This window comes from Danio rerio, chromosome 5 (assembly GCF_049306965.1).
Source record: "Danio rerio strain Tuebingen ecotype United States chromosome 5, GRCz12tu, whole genome shotgun sequence".
Classification (NCBI taxonomy): Eukaryota; Metazoa; Chordata; class Actinopteri; order Cypriniformes; family Danionidae; genus Danio; species Danio rerio.
Window position 1 is genome coordinate 6,423,686 of NC_133180.1, and position 16,711 is coordinate 6,440,396.

The following is a 16,711-nucleotide window of genomic DNA, read 5'->3' on the forward strand; positions in this document are numbered from 1 at the left end:
ACTCCACCTACCTGGCTAATCGAACCACTGAATCAAATAAACCGTAATATATCCAACTAACCCAGAACCAAATAAACCTAATAAAACAAATAACTTCTCCAGCAAAATAAATTAACCAAATAAACCCAACTAAACTAACCAAATAAACCAAAATCACTCAACTAAAGCATAACCTCAATCAAATAAACCAACTTAACAAACTATTAAAACCAAATAACCCCATAGCCAAATTAACCCAAACAATAAAACCAAATATCTTTCAACTAACCAACCCAACTAAACTAGACAAGGGAAACCTGCAAATAAACCAAACCAATCAGAAAAAAATAAATAAATGTCCCTCAACCAAATAAATAGCTAAACAAACCAAATAATCCAACAATTAAACCAACCTAAATCAATCAACTATTGTCACCAACTCAACCTAATTAAACAACCTAACAGCCATTTATTTAAAAAAGACAAATATATCAACAAATACTCTGCCCCAATCAATTATCCCATATTAAAATAAACCCAAATAGACGCACGTTTTCTAGAGTATAGATATATGGACAAACTCAACAGTTGGGTTGAAAAACGGAATTCAAATTAATTTAAAGAAAATTAACCCAACACTAAAGAATGTTTGGTGAACTTTAACCCAAACTGGGAAAAATATGGACTAATCCAAACAATGGGTTAAATTTGTTCCTATAAATGTAATTAAAGTTAACCCAGGAGTTGGCTTAGTCCTTATCACATCCAGAATTGGCATTTTTGAGTGAATGTGGAGTATGTGCTCATTTGACCCAATTGCTCATTTGGGTCAAAACAACCAAACATTTTTTCACCACAATCACCTAAACCAACCTAACTACCACCTATTAAAACAAACAAACAAACAAACAAACAAACAAACAAACAAACAAACAAACAAACAAAACAAACCAATATCGCTCCCCAATAAAGTAAACAACCAAATAACCCCATAGCCAAATAAACCCAAGGAAAATACAATAATAATAAAAAAAATGAAATTGACCCAAATAGCAAACCAATCCCCGATTATTAACCAAATAAACCAAACTAAACTAACCAAATAATCTTCCAGTCAAATAAACCCCAAAAAATAAATCAACCAATGCCATCACCTTAATCAAATAAACCTTTTAAAACAAACGAAACAAACAAACAAAAAGACAGACAGACAGACAGACAGATAAACAAACAAACAAACTCGACCAATAACCCAACCAAATAATTCTAGTCAAATAAACCAACCAACCATATATTCTTTCAACCAACCCAACTATGCTAGACAAAGAAGCCTTACAACACAATAAACCTAACCAATCCAAAAAAGAAATACCCTAACAAATTAAATTAACCAACCTAACAGCCATCTTAACTTTTTTTTTGTTTTTTTTTTTGCCAAATATAACAACAGATACTCGCCCCCAAATCAATCAACCCATATTCAAATAAACCCAAATGGACTTAAGTTTCCTCTAAACACTATCATGTGTTCAGTTCTTTACATTCTTGCAGAACTGTTCTTACACTCATAAGAATACTGGGCTGTTTAAACCCAAGACTGGGGGAAATATGGACAAACCCAATAATTGGGTTGAAACACAAAATTCAAATGTAGTTAAAGAAAATTAATCCAACATTGAAAATATGTGGGGTTAATTTGAACCCAAATTGGGTAAAATATGGACCAACCCAAACACTTGGTTAAATTTTGTCCTATTAATTATTTTAAAATTAAGCCAGGAGTTGGGTTAGGTGTTATTATACTTAGAATTGGTGTTTTCTAGAGTGAATGTGGAGTTTGTGCTTATCTGAACCAATGTTGGGTCAAAACAACCCAGCATTTTTTCACCACAATGACCTAAACCAACCTAACTACTGCCTATTAAAACAAACAAACAAACAAACAAACAAACAAACAAACAAACAAACAAACAAACAAACAAACAAACAAACCAATATCGCTCCCCAATAAAGCAAACACCAAATAACCCCATAGCCAAATAAACCAAAGGAAAAAACAATAATAAGAAGAAAATGAAATTGACCCAAATAGCAAACCAATCCCCGATTATTAACCAAATAAACCAAACTAAACTAACCAAATAATCTTCCAGTCAAATAAACCGCCAAAAATAAACCAACCAATGCCATCACCTTAATCAAATAAACCTTTTAAAACAAACGAAACAAACAAATGAAACAAACAAACAAACAAACAAAAAGACAGACAGACAGACAGACAGACAGACAGACAGACAGACAGACAGACAGACAGACAGACAGACAGACAGACAGATAAACAAACAAACAAACAAACTCGACCAATAACCCAACCAAATAATTCTAGTCAAATAAACCAACCAACCATATATTCTTTCAACCAACCCAACTATGCTAGACAAAGAAACCTTACAACACAATAAACCTAACCAATCCAAAAAACAAATACCCTAACAAATTAAATTAACCAACCTAACAGCCATCTTAACTTTTTTTTTTTTGCCAAATTTAACAACAGATACTCGCCCCCAAATCAATCAACCCATATTCAAATAAACCCAAATGGACTTAAGTTTCCTCTAAACACTATCATGTGTTCAGTTCTTTACATTCTTGCAGAACTGTTCTTACACTCATAAGAATACTGGGCTGTTTAAACCCAAGACTGGGGGAAATATGGACAAACCCAATATTTGGGTTGAAACACAAAATTCAAATGTAGTTAAAGAAAATTAACCCAACATTGAAAATATGTGGGGTTAATTTGAACCCAAATTGGGTAAAATATGGACCAACCCAAACACTTGGTTAAATTTTGTCCTATTAATTATTTTAAAATTAAGCCAGGAGTTGGGTTAGGTGTTATTATACTTAGAATTGGTGTTTTCTAGAGTGAATGTGGAGTTTGTGCTTATCTGAACCAATGTTGGGTCAAAACAACCCAGCATTTTTTCACCACAATGACCTAAACCAACCTAACTACTGCCTATTAAAACAAACAAACAAACAAACAAACAAACAAACAAACAAACAAACAAACAAACCAATATCGCTCCCCAATAAAGCAAACACCAAATAACCCCATAGCCAAATAAACCAAAGGAAAAAACAATAATAAGAAGAAAATGAAATTGACCCAAATAGCAAACCAATCCCCGATTATTAACCAAATAAACCAAACTAAACTAACCAAATAATCTTCCAGTCAAATAAACCGCCAAAAATAAACCAACCAATGCCATCACCTTAATCAAATAAACCTTTTAAAACAAACGAAACAAACAAATGAAACAAACAAACAAACAAACAAAAAGACAGACAGACAGACAGACAGACAGACAGACAGACAGACAGACAGATAAACAAACAAACAAACAAACTCGACCAATAACCCAACCAAATAATTCTAGTCAAATAAACCAACCAACCATATATTCTTTCAACCAACCCAACTATGCTAGACAAAGAAGCCTTACAACCAAATAAACCCAACCAATCCAAAAAACAAATACCCTAACAAATTAAATCAACCAACCTAACAGCCATCTTAACTTTTTTTTTTTGCCAAATTTAACAACAGATACTCGCCCCCAAATCAATCAACCCATATTCAAATAAACCCAAATGGACTTAAGTTTTCTCTAAACACTATCATGTGTTCAGTTCTTTACATTCTTGCAGAACTGTTCTTACACTCATAAGAATACTGGGCTGTTTAAACCCAAGACTGGGTGAAATATGGACAAACCCAACAGATGGATTGAAACACAAAATTTAAATGTAGTTAAAGAAAATTAACCCAGCATTGAAAATATGTGAGGTTAATTTGAACCCAAATTGGGTAAAACATGGACCAACCCAAACACTTGGTTAAATTTTGTCCTATTAATTATTTTAAAATTAAGCCAGGAGTTGGGTTAGGTGTTATTATACTTAGAATTGGCGTTTTCTAGAGTGAATGTGGAGTTTGTGCTTATCTGAACCAATGTTGGGTCAAAACAACCCAGCATTTTTTCAGAATGTAAGACCAAGAGATAACATTTAACAGCATTTGAGTAGAAAGGATGATTATTAATGAATAAAGAAACGAATGGCAGCAGTAGTATTGTGAATGTTGGCGTAATGGCAGACGACCGTAGATTCCAAAACGAACGTCCATGTACCTGTCTTGACGAAAACACTGATTGGTTGGGATTTTTCTCCTGCCTTCCTCCCATACAATGTAATTTCATAATTCATATCAGCATTCAATCCTTCTACATGAGCGTGCCTGGCTTCTCCAGACACTTTAATAATGCTGTCTTTAGATGTATTTGACGTTGAGTTTAGCTCAATAATGAAGCTACTGAAGGCTCTTTCTGGAGCCTGCCAGGAGAGCCTCAAACTATTTGCGCCCACTTCAGTGACTTTTAAGTCACTCAGAGGCTCTTCTGCTTTAAAATCCTCTGTTAAAAGAGTGGAGGTAGAGACTGATGGCTGAGCTGCTGAAACTCTTTTGACGGTCAAAGCAACAACATCAGGAGAGGTAGACTTTGGTGCTAGAGGAAAGTATATGTTTAGTGCATGTAATATCAGAGATTAAAGACAAGACAGATGTAGACAGGTGCTTTACCTGTAAAAACAAGAGGTTAATAATTCATTGACAAGCTGAGCATTTAAAATAAGACTAAAGGAGTCTCTGGTCATTCATATTGAACTTAAGTGCAATAAAGAGCTAATTCACTAAAATAAAATACAAACAAATTAAAAATAAATAAAATTAAATAAAATATCAAATAAAAAAAATGCAGGTATATACATATAAATGTTTTTAAAATAATTAAAATTATAAAAACCTTTATATAAAAAATTATTAATAAATTAATATAAATCAGATATTTATTTTATACATTTATTATTTGTTTTTTAAATTAACAGTTGGTCAATGGTCATTCATATTAAACTGAGCTGCAATAAACGGCAAATTCACTAAAATAAAATAAAGTAAAATTAAATTAAATTAAATTAAATTAAATTAAATTAAATTAAATTAAATTAAATTAAATTAAATTAAATTAAATTAAATTAAATTAAATTAAATTAAATTAAATTAAATTAAATTAAATTAAATTAAATAAATAAGTAAACTAAAATGTCAAGTAAACAATTTCTGTCATGTATATAGTCATATAAAACATTTAAAAAATGTTTATATAAAATTAAATGCATACAAATTTTTGTAAGTAATTAGTAAAAATTAAAAGAAAAAAAAAAATGGCTTTATGTTGATACTGGTGGACTTATATAAGCCAAAAAAAAGAAGAAAAAAAATTCAATCGTTCATTTTAGTTTTTTTTTTTTTGCATTGTGGCATTCCAACTAAAAGTACAGCAATGACACTATTTTTTTCAGTTTCTCTATGTAACTGAAGATTTCATTGCATGCAAAGCTTCACTCGAACCTTAATTCTCATGCACATGATGGTACAGCAGCATTTCTACATGCATGCATTTAAAAACATCCGTCATTAATGGCTGTGAAGAGCCATTAATTAATGAAGTTTCCAAGTAGTCCACCATAGTGGAAGTACAAGGGACGCTTCAGACCGATGAGATGTTTAGAATTAAACATGCATGAGGTCAGTTCCGAAGTGACAAATATTCAGTAATAGTTGATGTTGTAATGTATTTTCTGCACACAGTTTAGTTTGTTATTGAGTTTTTAGCAAACACTTTTTGGGCTGGGTGATAAACAGAGTATTTACAGTGCATAATAATAACTTTTTGCAAAATGATAACTTTTAAAATCAAGAACATGAAACATAAAACGGCATTAGCATTCAATGCCTCAAATATTAATAAAACAATACATATACAATAATAATAATAGTAATAATAATGATAATAACAAACAGTAATAATAATAATACTTATTATAGTAGTAGTAATAATAATAAGAATAAGAATAATAATAGTATAAGTGATGATTGTGATTTTAGTTCATTAATATTAAATTTATACAATTATACAAAATATATTTTAAACATATACTTAAAAGAATTTTAAAATGGAGTTGCTGAATTATATTCCAACAAAATCACCTGTAACATCAAGAGAAAATATTTATGTTAAAGTCTAAAATATTAAAAAAACAAAATGACATACTTTTTAAATGCAATTTTGAAATCTTTATGAACGTGTCAATGTTTTCATTTTCAAACCTTTTTGTAAATATGGCAACATTGCGCTCTACTGAGACTTTATGAAAAAAATCTCTGACAGAGACTCCTCCCTCTCCCCATTAGCCAATCACTGTGCATACACCATAGCACCCCGCCTTCACTCACGGCTTACAACTTCTTTAAAAAAAGTTAATTTTAGCAGCTGTGTGAAGAGGTTTTAAGAGAAAACTCTCAGTTAAAAACTTGTACTGCACTTTACAGTAGCAGAACTCAGTGCTATAATAAAATGTTTTGTGAATACATGGGCACAGATCATCATCATCATTTTTAGTATTAATTTAATATTTTATTTGCTGTATCACCCAGCTCAAACACGCATCAGTATCCTGCTCAATGTTGGGTAAGGTTACTCTTAAAAGTAATAAATTATAACTCTAAGTTACTTTTCTTAAAATTATGCAAATAATATGCATTCAATTTATAAAAGTAACTGTTTAATAAAACTATAACAGCTTTCTTATTACATAAATATAATAATATTAATAATAATAATAATAATAATAATAAGAATAATAATAAGAAGAAACTTAATAATAAATAAATAAATAAATAAATAAATAAATAAATAAATAAATAAATAAATAAATAAATAAATAACTTAATTAATAAATAAATAAATAAAATTTATAAATTTAAATAAAATTAATTAATTAAACAAACAGATAAAAACAAACAAACAAACAAACAAACAAAATAAATAGAGATTAGAGCAAAGATTAATCGCAATTAAAAGCATCCAAAACGATACACGTATTAACGATACACGTATTCGTATTGAACCATTCGGTATTTGACTTTCGGTTCGGTACGCATTGCAAACCGAACGATTCTGATTCAGACTAATATCTAAAAAGATAAAAGAGATCAAGTACAAAATATAATGTTGTCAGCGCAACAACACTGAACATGGCATCCCAAATGACGTGGCAGACAACATGCTGCCTTCCCCGCTGTCATGTTAAACATCTCTTTTTTTTATAAGAAGCTTTTTGGTTTTGATTATAAAGAAGGATTTGTTTTATTTGCTGCTAAGCAGAAACCCCAGACGTATAGCTCTATCACTGATTAAAGTAGAGGAAAACAAAACAGGATCATACTTTTATGATGTTAGTTTTAATACATTAAAAAATTTAAATTAGAGAAATCCTCTGGCTTTTTTCTTTTATTGCTGTGTCAAAAACATACCGAACCGTGAAACCACTGTGTCGTATCGAACCGAACCGTGATTTTTGTGAACCGCTACACCCCTAATATAAATTGCAACTAAATGTGTTTTTGAACTGTCTTTTTATTAAAGTATTTATAAACATAGTAAACACATAACATTTACTTACAATGTTTAAATTCACAAAAAATAAACAAATAAATAAAAAAAATAATAATATATAAATTATAATAATAAATAATAGTGAAAGCTTTCAAAAGATAATACATTACTTAAAAGATTGTAGCATTACATTTAAAAAGTAACTCTACCCAACATTGATTCTGATGCATAATATCATGCATGTCCATATACAGTAGTCACGTTTGAAGCGAATCAAAACCATTCATCAAAGTTGTCCTAAAACTATTCAACAACCATTCTTGTCTCAGGACAATTTTAAAAAACCTTTTTGATCCCCTTCAAATGTCGACTACTCTATGCTCTACCATATGATTTATGGGAGCTGTTCTCATATTTCATGCAAAGTTCGTAAATTAAACCTACAGTATAAACCCTAAACGTTTCACAAGAGTGTCAATAACAACCCAGGCTAATTCTGATTACATACCCCTATATACATTTTTGGAGAGCGCCTAATACGTCCCAGGATCTACGTTTTTTTTTGCAGTTTTGGTTTTCGCTAATCCACCGGAGACCGCTGTGTGTGCTTTTTGAGATCTTATAGTTCTGTCATGAGTGCCATTTGCGCCTGCTGTTCTCACGTATATCCACCAGAGACTACTGTAGACTGACTGACAGACTGAACCCACCGCCTTCCCTAAACCCAACCGAAAGTGTTTTAAAAGGCACCGATTGACCAGCACACACCCACTTCCCTAGACCCAACCTACAGTGTTTTCAAAAGCAATCCAGAAAAAGAAAAGCCCTCACGGCAGTCTGATTTTTACCATGCTTTCAAATTTGACCACATTTGCACCCTGTTTTTTACTTGTTTATTTTATTTTTTCTTAGTTGCTTTCTGGAACTGTTCTTCGCCAGACTCAAACCTCATCGTCGTGGTCAACTCTGCTCTGCATCTCAAATCCTCATAATACATAATGGGTAGAAATGTATATAGGGCTACATTTTCAGAATGAGCCTATGTAGGTTACTAAATAAAATCAGATGGCTCCAAACCCAAAAGAAAGCTGATACCTGTAACTGCAACTGCTTCTAGTAGCGAAGACCTTTGGTTATTGGATAATCCATAAAGCCTTACTTGGTACTCAGTGGAAGATTTTAGGCCACGGATTTTAGTGTCATTCACCTTTCCATTGAGGTGAACCTCCTCCTTCCACATCCCTGAGAAATCTGTAACTTCTACAGTGAAACTATCAAAGCCACTGAGCTTATTTGAGTCCCACATGAGATCGAATCCATGGGACGAGACATTAGATATGGTAAAAGAGCCTCCAATAGGATCCTCCAATCCGCTCCCAGAGAACGGCGTTTCTGAGTTCTCCAGAGACACAAAGCTAATGATATTGTCGTCTGCGCCTTTGGCTGAACCGAACTCAGGAAAAGCGTTCGCTAGATAAAACGTGAAAGATGCTACAGGGAAGAGACAAGAACACATGAAACTGGGGAACTACTCAAGCAAATCTGTTTACCAAATGTGGAGGAATATAATATTAATATTAATGAAAAGGTTCAACTATTTTCTGTGAATGTGCGAGTTTGGATTGATTAGCAGCTTTAGGTGAACAATTAGAAGCGAAGTGACAATTGGAATGTTGGCGTTATGACAGGTGATCGTAGTTTCCAAAACCTTGTCCGTGTATCGTGTTCCTGACGTAAACACTGATTGGTTGTAAAATAATTTGGATATTCAAAGTACAAAAATAATACATTATTTATAATTATATTAAAAAAAAAAAAAAAAAAAAAAAAAAAAAAWATATATATATATATATATATATATATATATATATATATATATATATATATATATATATATATATATATATATATATATATATATATATATATATATTGTATTTTATATATTATACTGTCATATTAATATTATAATTATAGGTGGGCATAGGTACATTTTTTAATCTAGATTAATCTCACTGTAATCTTGGAATTAATCTAGATTTAAATAGCTCATTTGAATTCTGCCGAAGGCATTCAGAATATGTGTGCTACCTGAATAATGACGTCTTTGTAAGTAAGTCTTTCTCAAGCCAGGTGGCGCATTAGACCAGCGGCTCATCTCCGGTTTCCAAAATGCATCACAAACTGCTTGAGAAACTGTTCTACTATGATAATTGGTAATGAAAATAAATGATGTTCAATAAGACACACTTGTGTTTACTAACTATTTATTCAATTAAACATGAATTTCGAGCTGTAGGCCTACATAAGCTCCAAACAGCGATTTTTTTAAAAACTGAACTAAACAGAAACGGAATTAAGACGTGGAGTATGCATATATTAGCAGGGTTATTGAAGTAAACTGCGATCAAACTATTACAGTCACTTTTTGCCATATTTTCCGACAAGATCCACACATGCGGCTGTCAGTAGAGGACCTTGGGTGCACGCACGCACGTTGCGAGAGGCAGTTTTTCTTTCCATTTGGCGTGTGTTTGTTGTTGTTGTTGTGAGTGTACACAACAAAAAGTAGACGCATAACAGATTGGAATGATGTATTGATCTTATCTGTATAATTGAAAGTGTAATTTAAAGTTCATTTCAGCAGTTTGACGACACCACAGGTCAAAACACGTATACGCGATATTCGACCCCAGAGAGTTAAGATCATGAGTTTGGAGTGATTAGCAGATATAGGTTAACAATTGCAAGTTTTCCAATATAAAGTGACAAACAAAGAACCATAATAGAACATCAGACATGATTATTAACCCAGTAATAATAATAATAATAATAATAATAATAATAATAATAATAATAATAATAATAATAATAATTCCTTACATTTATATAGCGCTTTTCTGGGCACTCAAAGCGCTTTACACATAGAGGGGAATCTCCTCATCCACCACCATTGTGCAGCATCCACCTGGATGATGCGACGGCAGCCATTTCGTGCCAGAACGCACACCACACACCAGCTGATTGGTGGAGAGGAGACAGAGTGATGAAGCCAATTATGATTTGGGTATGGTTAGGAGGCCATGATGGACAGAGGCCAGTGGGCAAATTTGGCCAGGCAGCCCTGCTTAGCTTCAGTGGGCGACCGTGTGAGATTTGCAGAGAGCTAGCTGCCAGCTAGCATTCTACACTATTGGATATTCATAGTAGAATTAGTTTTTCAATAACAAAATCAAACAACTCAGATGTCAAATTTAACTATTATAATTAATAAAATACTTTAAAAGGAAATTTGTTTTATTATTTATTTGTATTTCAATTACAGTATATATGCTTTTTAAGTGCAACTGCATGCTTGTCAGTTGAATTTGCGGGAAAAACCAGCCTGATCTCACGAGAAAACATAAGTATTTTACGTTTTGTCAGTTTAGTGGCTAATTCAGTTCAGTCGTACGAAATGGTACGATTTTAAAAAGGAGGCGTGGCACCTAACCCCACCCCTAACCCCAACCGTCATTGGGGGATAAGCAAATCGTACTAAATGGTACGAATTAGATCGTACGAATTCATACGAATTAGCCACTAAATGAAAAAGTTACGAATTGCTGTGAGATTGTGTTGGAAAAACGCACCTAAATTTTTTGTTTTTTGAAAATGTTTTTCAGTATATATTGTATCGACTATTTCTTTGAAGAGGAATGTGTCTTGTCAGACCCTTGTATACCAATTTTTTCTTTTTAAATAAAAAATAATCCAAAATGTGCCAGAACACTAAAAGCATTCATAAAAGTACACAAGAAGCCTTATTCCTCCTGTGATTCACCTATAGCTGCTAATGAATCAAAAGTCTCAGACAATCCCATGAAATACCTTACTTTTATATAGAATTATTATTTTTGGCACACTAAAAGTAACTCATTCAATATGGAGCACAATTTGTGCCAAAAGTTTACCAGGAAATCCAATATTTTGTAAACAAACAGGATTTGCTTCTGCTTTGAAAAATCCACATGGATACACTAGAGCTGCGTCTCAAATGGCACACTATACACTATGCACTCATGCACAATGTACTTAAGCACTTACAAACTCAAACATAGTATATGTATGCAGTGTCGTCCCAAATGGAGCACTTAATGTTTTTTATACTAAGCGGAAATTCAAACCGTTTCCCAGATGACGTTTGACGGTTGCCAAATCAGTGAAATAAATAACCAAACTATCAAATAATACCTGCTATGAGTACAACTGCATTTCCCCATCGGGTGGCGCTATAATCACTCTCGTAGGAGAATTTACTTTTACCATCCAAAATAAATAAAGTTATCCAACATGTGCGTCTGATAGCTCCGCCCCCTTCGCTACGTAAGCAAACCTGCGGTCGTTGAGTGCGTGAAGTGTCCATCATTACACACTTCATTTTAGCGGCTGAATGAGAGCATCATCCGGGTAATTAAAGTGCACTTATCAATGTGAACACACTACTACAATTTACACTACAAAATGGCGTAGAATAGTTCATAAGTATGCGATTTGGGACGCAGCATAGATTTAGTGTTTGCTCAAGGGTTGCATGCAGCTACATGTAGATGGATTGTATTTGTCCATAAAATACCATTGATATTTTTTAACACCACTTGGTTTTTGCTCAAACTCACTTTTATTTTCTGCAAAGTGTTTCTGTTTGTTATGAGAGTTGAATTGTTCTTTGCAAAGCAGCTTGTGTTTGTTTTGCGAAATATAGGATTTATTTATTTTTTTATAAAATATTGGCACAAAATTCACTCCACATGTCAACTGCATTCTGAGACATTTGTGTTTGCTTCACTCTTGTGGATAGATAACAGTACGTCTCAGTCCTAAAACCCGATGAGTCTAGATTAATATTTGGGGGGGAAAACACAAACGAAATTATTTACAATTGCCATAAAAAACACCACGTCTGTTGTCCACACCTGAAAACAAAAGAACGGCATTATCATATGGATAGTTTTCAGGTGACGTCCCAACATTAAAGAGACCACCTTGCTGACGGGCAACACATTACTATCTCTTGCTGACCGGCAAGTCATGGGTTGAGTAATTTCTCTTTATTTTACCCCCAAATGGTGATAATTGTTGTGCGATAAGATATAGCATTACTAATTGACACGAGAAATGACATTACTCTGCTTCTACAGACTTATTTTCCATAGACATAATATAGATTTGTGCTGAATGTTAGTGGGGCGGCATGGTGGCTCAGTGGTTAGCACTGTCGCCTCACAGAAAGAAGGTTGCTGGTTTGAGTCCCGGCTGGGACAGTTAGCATTTCTGTGTGGAGTTTGCATCTTCTTCTGGTGTTGGCGTGGGTTAGAGGTCAGCAAATTTCCAAATAAAGCGTGTGTGTGTTAGTGCGCGCGCGCGAATGAGAGAGAGAGAGCTTTGCCAGTGTGTGCGCTTGGTGCGTGTGTGTGTGTGTTAGTGCGCGTGAATGAGAGAGAGAGAGCTTTGTCTGTGTGTGTGCTTTGTGCTTATGTGTTTGTGTGTGTTTATTCAGACAACTTGTTATAGGCTATCTGCTATCTGGACTATGTATAGCTGGGTGGTTTTCGGTTTTGTTCTCCCCCCCGCTCTTTAGCAGGATCGAGCGCATCGAGTAGAAAACGGGGCGGGTCGGGCAGCAGGACAACAAATGCTCAATATAAGCGGGAGCGGTCGGGTTCGGGCGGGAGCGGGACTCAAAATTTAGTCCCGCACAGATCTCTAGTGTGGGTTTCCTCTGGGTGCCCTGGCCGCCCCCCACACACACACACAGTCCAAACACATGCGCTTTAGGTGAATTGAAGAAACTAAATTGGCCGTGATGTATGAGTGTAAATGAGTGTGTATGGATGTTTCCCAGTACTGGGTTGCAGCTGAAAGGGCAACCGCTGTGTAAAATATATGCTGGATAAGTTGGTGGTTCATTCCACTGTGGAGACCCCTGATTAATAAAGAAACTAAGCCGAAGAAAAATGAATGAATTAATGAATGTTAGCAATGAGTCATAACAACCTGTGGTGCATATAACTGTCAGTGCGTTTGTATGCTTTTCATACGGTTTCTATTCTAATTAGCAGGTAATGTGTGGTTAAAGCATAAATTGAAATGCAAAGTCCAAGTTTAAATAGCATTAGTAAACAGCAAATTGATTTTTCCGACCAGCAAATATTCATCTAAGCAAAAAAAGTACCACTAAATATACAGGGTGGGCCATTTATATGGATACACCTTAATAAAATGGGAATGGTTGGTGATATTAACGTCCTGTTTGTGGCACATTAGTATATGTGAAGGGGCAAACTTTTCAAGATGGGTGGTGACCATGGTGGCCATTTTGAAGTCGGCCATCTTGGATCCAACTTTTGTTTTTTTTAATAGGAAGAGGGTCATTTGACACATCAAACTTATTAGGAATTTCATCAGGAAAACAATGGCATGCTTGGTTTTAACGTAACTGTATTCGTTCATGAGTTATTTACAAATTTCTGACTACTAATAAAATGTTTTCAATGTGTTGCCCATTGTGTTGGACTGTCAATGACACCCTCTTCTCCCACTCTGCACACACTGATAGCAACACCGCAGGAGAAATGCCAGCACAGGCTTCCAGTATCCGTAGTTTCAGATGCTGCACATCTTGTATCTCCATTTTTATTCTGACAGTTTTTTTCAGTTTTTTTCCCCCGGTAATTTTCTGACACCTCTAATCATTTTTTTAAATGTTTTTTCTTCTTCTTTTTTTTTTTTTTAACAGTGTATTTTAATTGCGGCTCTAAAATATTTTATTTAAAAATGTCTGGGTAAAAAGCAACAACTTCTTTGTCCATCAAACACAATATATTTTAGGTTAAGAAACTTTAAAAAAATGTTGGAGCAGTAAACATGTCAGGCTAAATAATTCAAGGAAATCATTGACAGAAAATCTTTGCGGGTTTTAAAACCTTGATTTTTTCTCCAAACCGTGGTAAACCCTGAAACTGGCAAAATGCTGGGTCCCACACAATAGATTTGTATTGGAACAACATAAAGGAATTAGGTTAACTTATTAGTTTTGACAAGTTTAAGTTGATTTAACATAAAACAATTAAGTTACCCCCCAAAAAAACCTCAAGAATTGTGTTGTTTCAGCTTATTGTACACAAGTATTTTGATTGAACAGCAAAAGTAATTTTTTTTTAGTGTAGCCGCCATTACAGCTCATTAAATTTTTTGCTCACCAGGTCAATGCACACGTCATCATTCATTAATTTTCTTATCGGCTTAGTCCCTTTATTAATCCGGGGTCGCCACAGCGGAATGAACCACCAATTTATCCAGCAAGTTTTTACGCAGCGGATGTCCCACACACACATTCACACACTCACACACACACACACACACACACACACACACACACACAAACTCATACACTACGGACAATTTAGCCTACTCAATTCACCCGTACTGCATGTCTTTGGACTGTTGGGAAAACCAGAGCACCCGGAGGAAACCCACGCGAATGCAGGGAGAACATGCAAACTCCACACTGAAACAACAAATGAGCCGAGGCTCAAACCAGCAACCGAGCTGCCTTCTAGCTGTGAGGCAACAGCACTACCTACTGCGCCACTGCTTCGCCAACGCACACGTCAGGTGACTGAAAACTATCAATTGCATTAATAATAGTAAATATCTGTGCTCACCTGTGGATGCGGTGACGGTAGCAGGAGCGCTTCTTCTGTGTCCACGTTCAGCCACCAGGGTCACTGTGTAGCTCATGCCAGGCATCAGGCCGCTCAGTGTGGAGGTGCTCGCACTGGCTGGCAGCTCAATTTCCTCCCGCCGCCCTTCCACAGACACATACGCCAGCCTGTAGGTGGAGATCTTGGCCCTCGGCCTCTTCCAGACCAGATCCACGCTGGTTTCAGTGGAGCTCTGAACTTCCAAGTCTCGAGGAGGATCCAGATCTGCAAAAATGACAGGACAAAAGAGGAGTTTGTGCAAGGAAACTGCTGCCAGATAATTGTCATTCAAGAAAATGGAACTCATAAGACACCAGACCAATGGTGCAGATCTGCTCATGACATTGGTGGGGACATACATCCCTATAGCGCATGCATAGAACAGCACAAATTCTCTTTCCTGCTTTAAAAACATGAATAAAGTACTTAATAACAATTATTGTAACACGTCACATGCTGCAAAAGTCAATTTACATGATTGTACAGCAATATGGCAGTAAATTTTGATTTAACCCTTTCTGCATGTATAGGTTACTAAGGGTTGACAGAGCATTATTTCATTTTGAAGGTGATTAAATTATTGGTGGGGACATCTCAGCTATTGCTGGGCATTGGTGGGCAAGGCAAGGCAAGTTTATTTGTATAGCACATTTCATACACAGTGGCATTTCAAAGTGCTTTACATAAACAGGAATAAAAGAGACACGTATAAGAAAAATAAAAACAAATAATAAAGATGATTAAAAAGCAGATTAAAATGTGTTCAAACAGGTTATAAAAGAATGAAAAAGAAAAGAAATAAATAATATTGCGATCTGTCGGACGCAGCACAGTGCTCATTCAGTAAAGTCACAGCTAAACAGATGTGTTTTCAGTCTTGCTTTTCCAGCAGCAGGGGGCGCTGTTAGTAGCTGAAGGTGGATTTACTCTGCTTTGACTGAACTCTTGAAATTTCCAAGTGGTGCTCGCTGCAGAGCCAATTGAGGAGAGCTGAGCTCCAGCGAGGGGGAGCTTAAGCTTGAGCTCCACCTTTTTTACACTTCTTCTACGAGTGATGTCACTGGGGTTAGGGGTGGGGTTGGTGTACGCATTAAAACAGCTTACTGGAGGAGGAGCGACAGCTCATGCTCCCCCTCGCTGGAGCTCAGCTCTCCTCAAATGGCTCTGCAGCGAGCACCCTCTCGAAATTTCTGGTTTATATGATCCTAAAGATCTGAGTGATCTGTTAGGTTTGTATCTTTATCTGATATTAAAGCGAGGTTATCTCACCGGTGAGTGCATTTGTGGTTGCTGGTTCACTTTCTCTTTCATTCTGCACGGCTGTGACTCCAATCCCATACTCCGTTCCAGGCTTTAAGCCTACAGCACACAAAAATGTGTTAGTCCAGCAGATGAAATGTGAAACTGATGTATTTTCAAGCTGTGAATGAGTGGAAAATATTACTAAATCTCCATTTTTAC

General features: G+C 35.0%; 1 protein-coding gene across 18 annotated transcripts in view; it reads right to left on the reverse strand.

Annotated features, from left to right (window-relative positions):
* The window catches only part of tnca (tenascin Ca), a 327,362-nt gene that overhangs the window by 56,743 nt on the left and 253,908 nt on the right, over positions 1-16,711 (reverse strand). For 12 of the 18 annotated variants that reach the window (XM_073951876.1, XM_073951880.1, XM_073951879.1 and 9 more), the window contains 2 exons: positions 16,520-16,609; positions 15,212-15,475 (listed from right to left, as the gene is read on the reverse strand). In XM_073951876.1, the coding sequence (XP_073807977.1) occupies positions 15,212-15,475; positions 16,520-16,609 (354 nt within the window). Of the gene's footprint in view, positions 1-4,181; positions 4,557-8,600; positions 8,997-15,211; positions 15,476-16,519; positions 16,610-16,711 lie in introns of all 18 variants that reach the window. The other 6 variants (XR_012406651.1, XM_068221397.2, XM_021476385.3 and 3 more) reach the window with 1 other exon arrangement.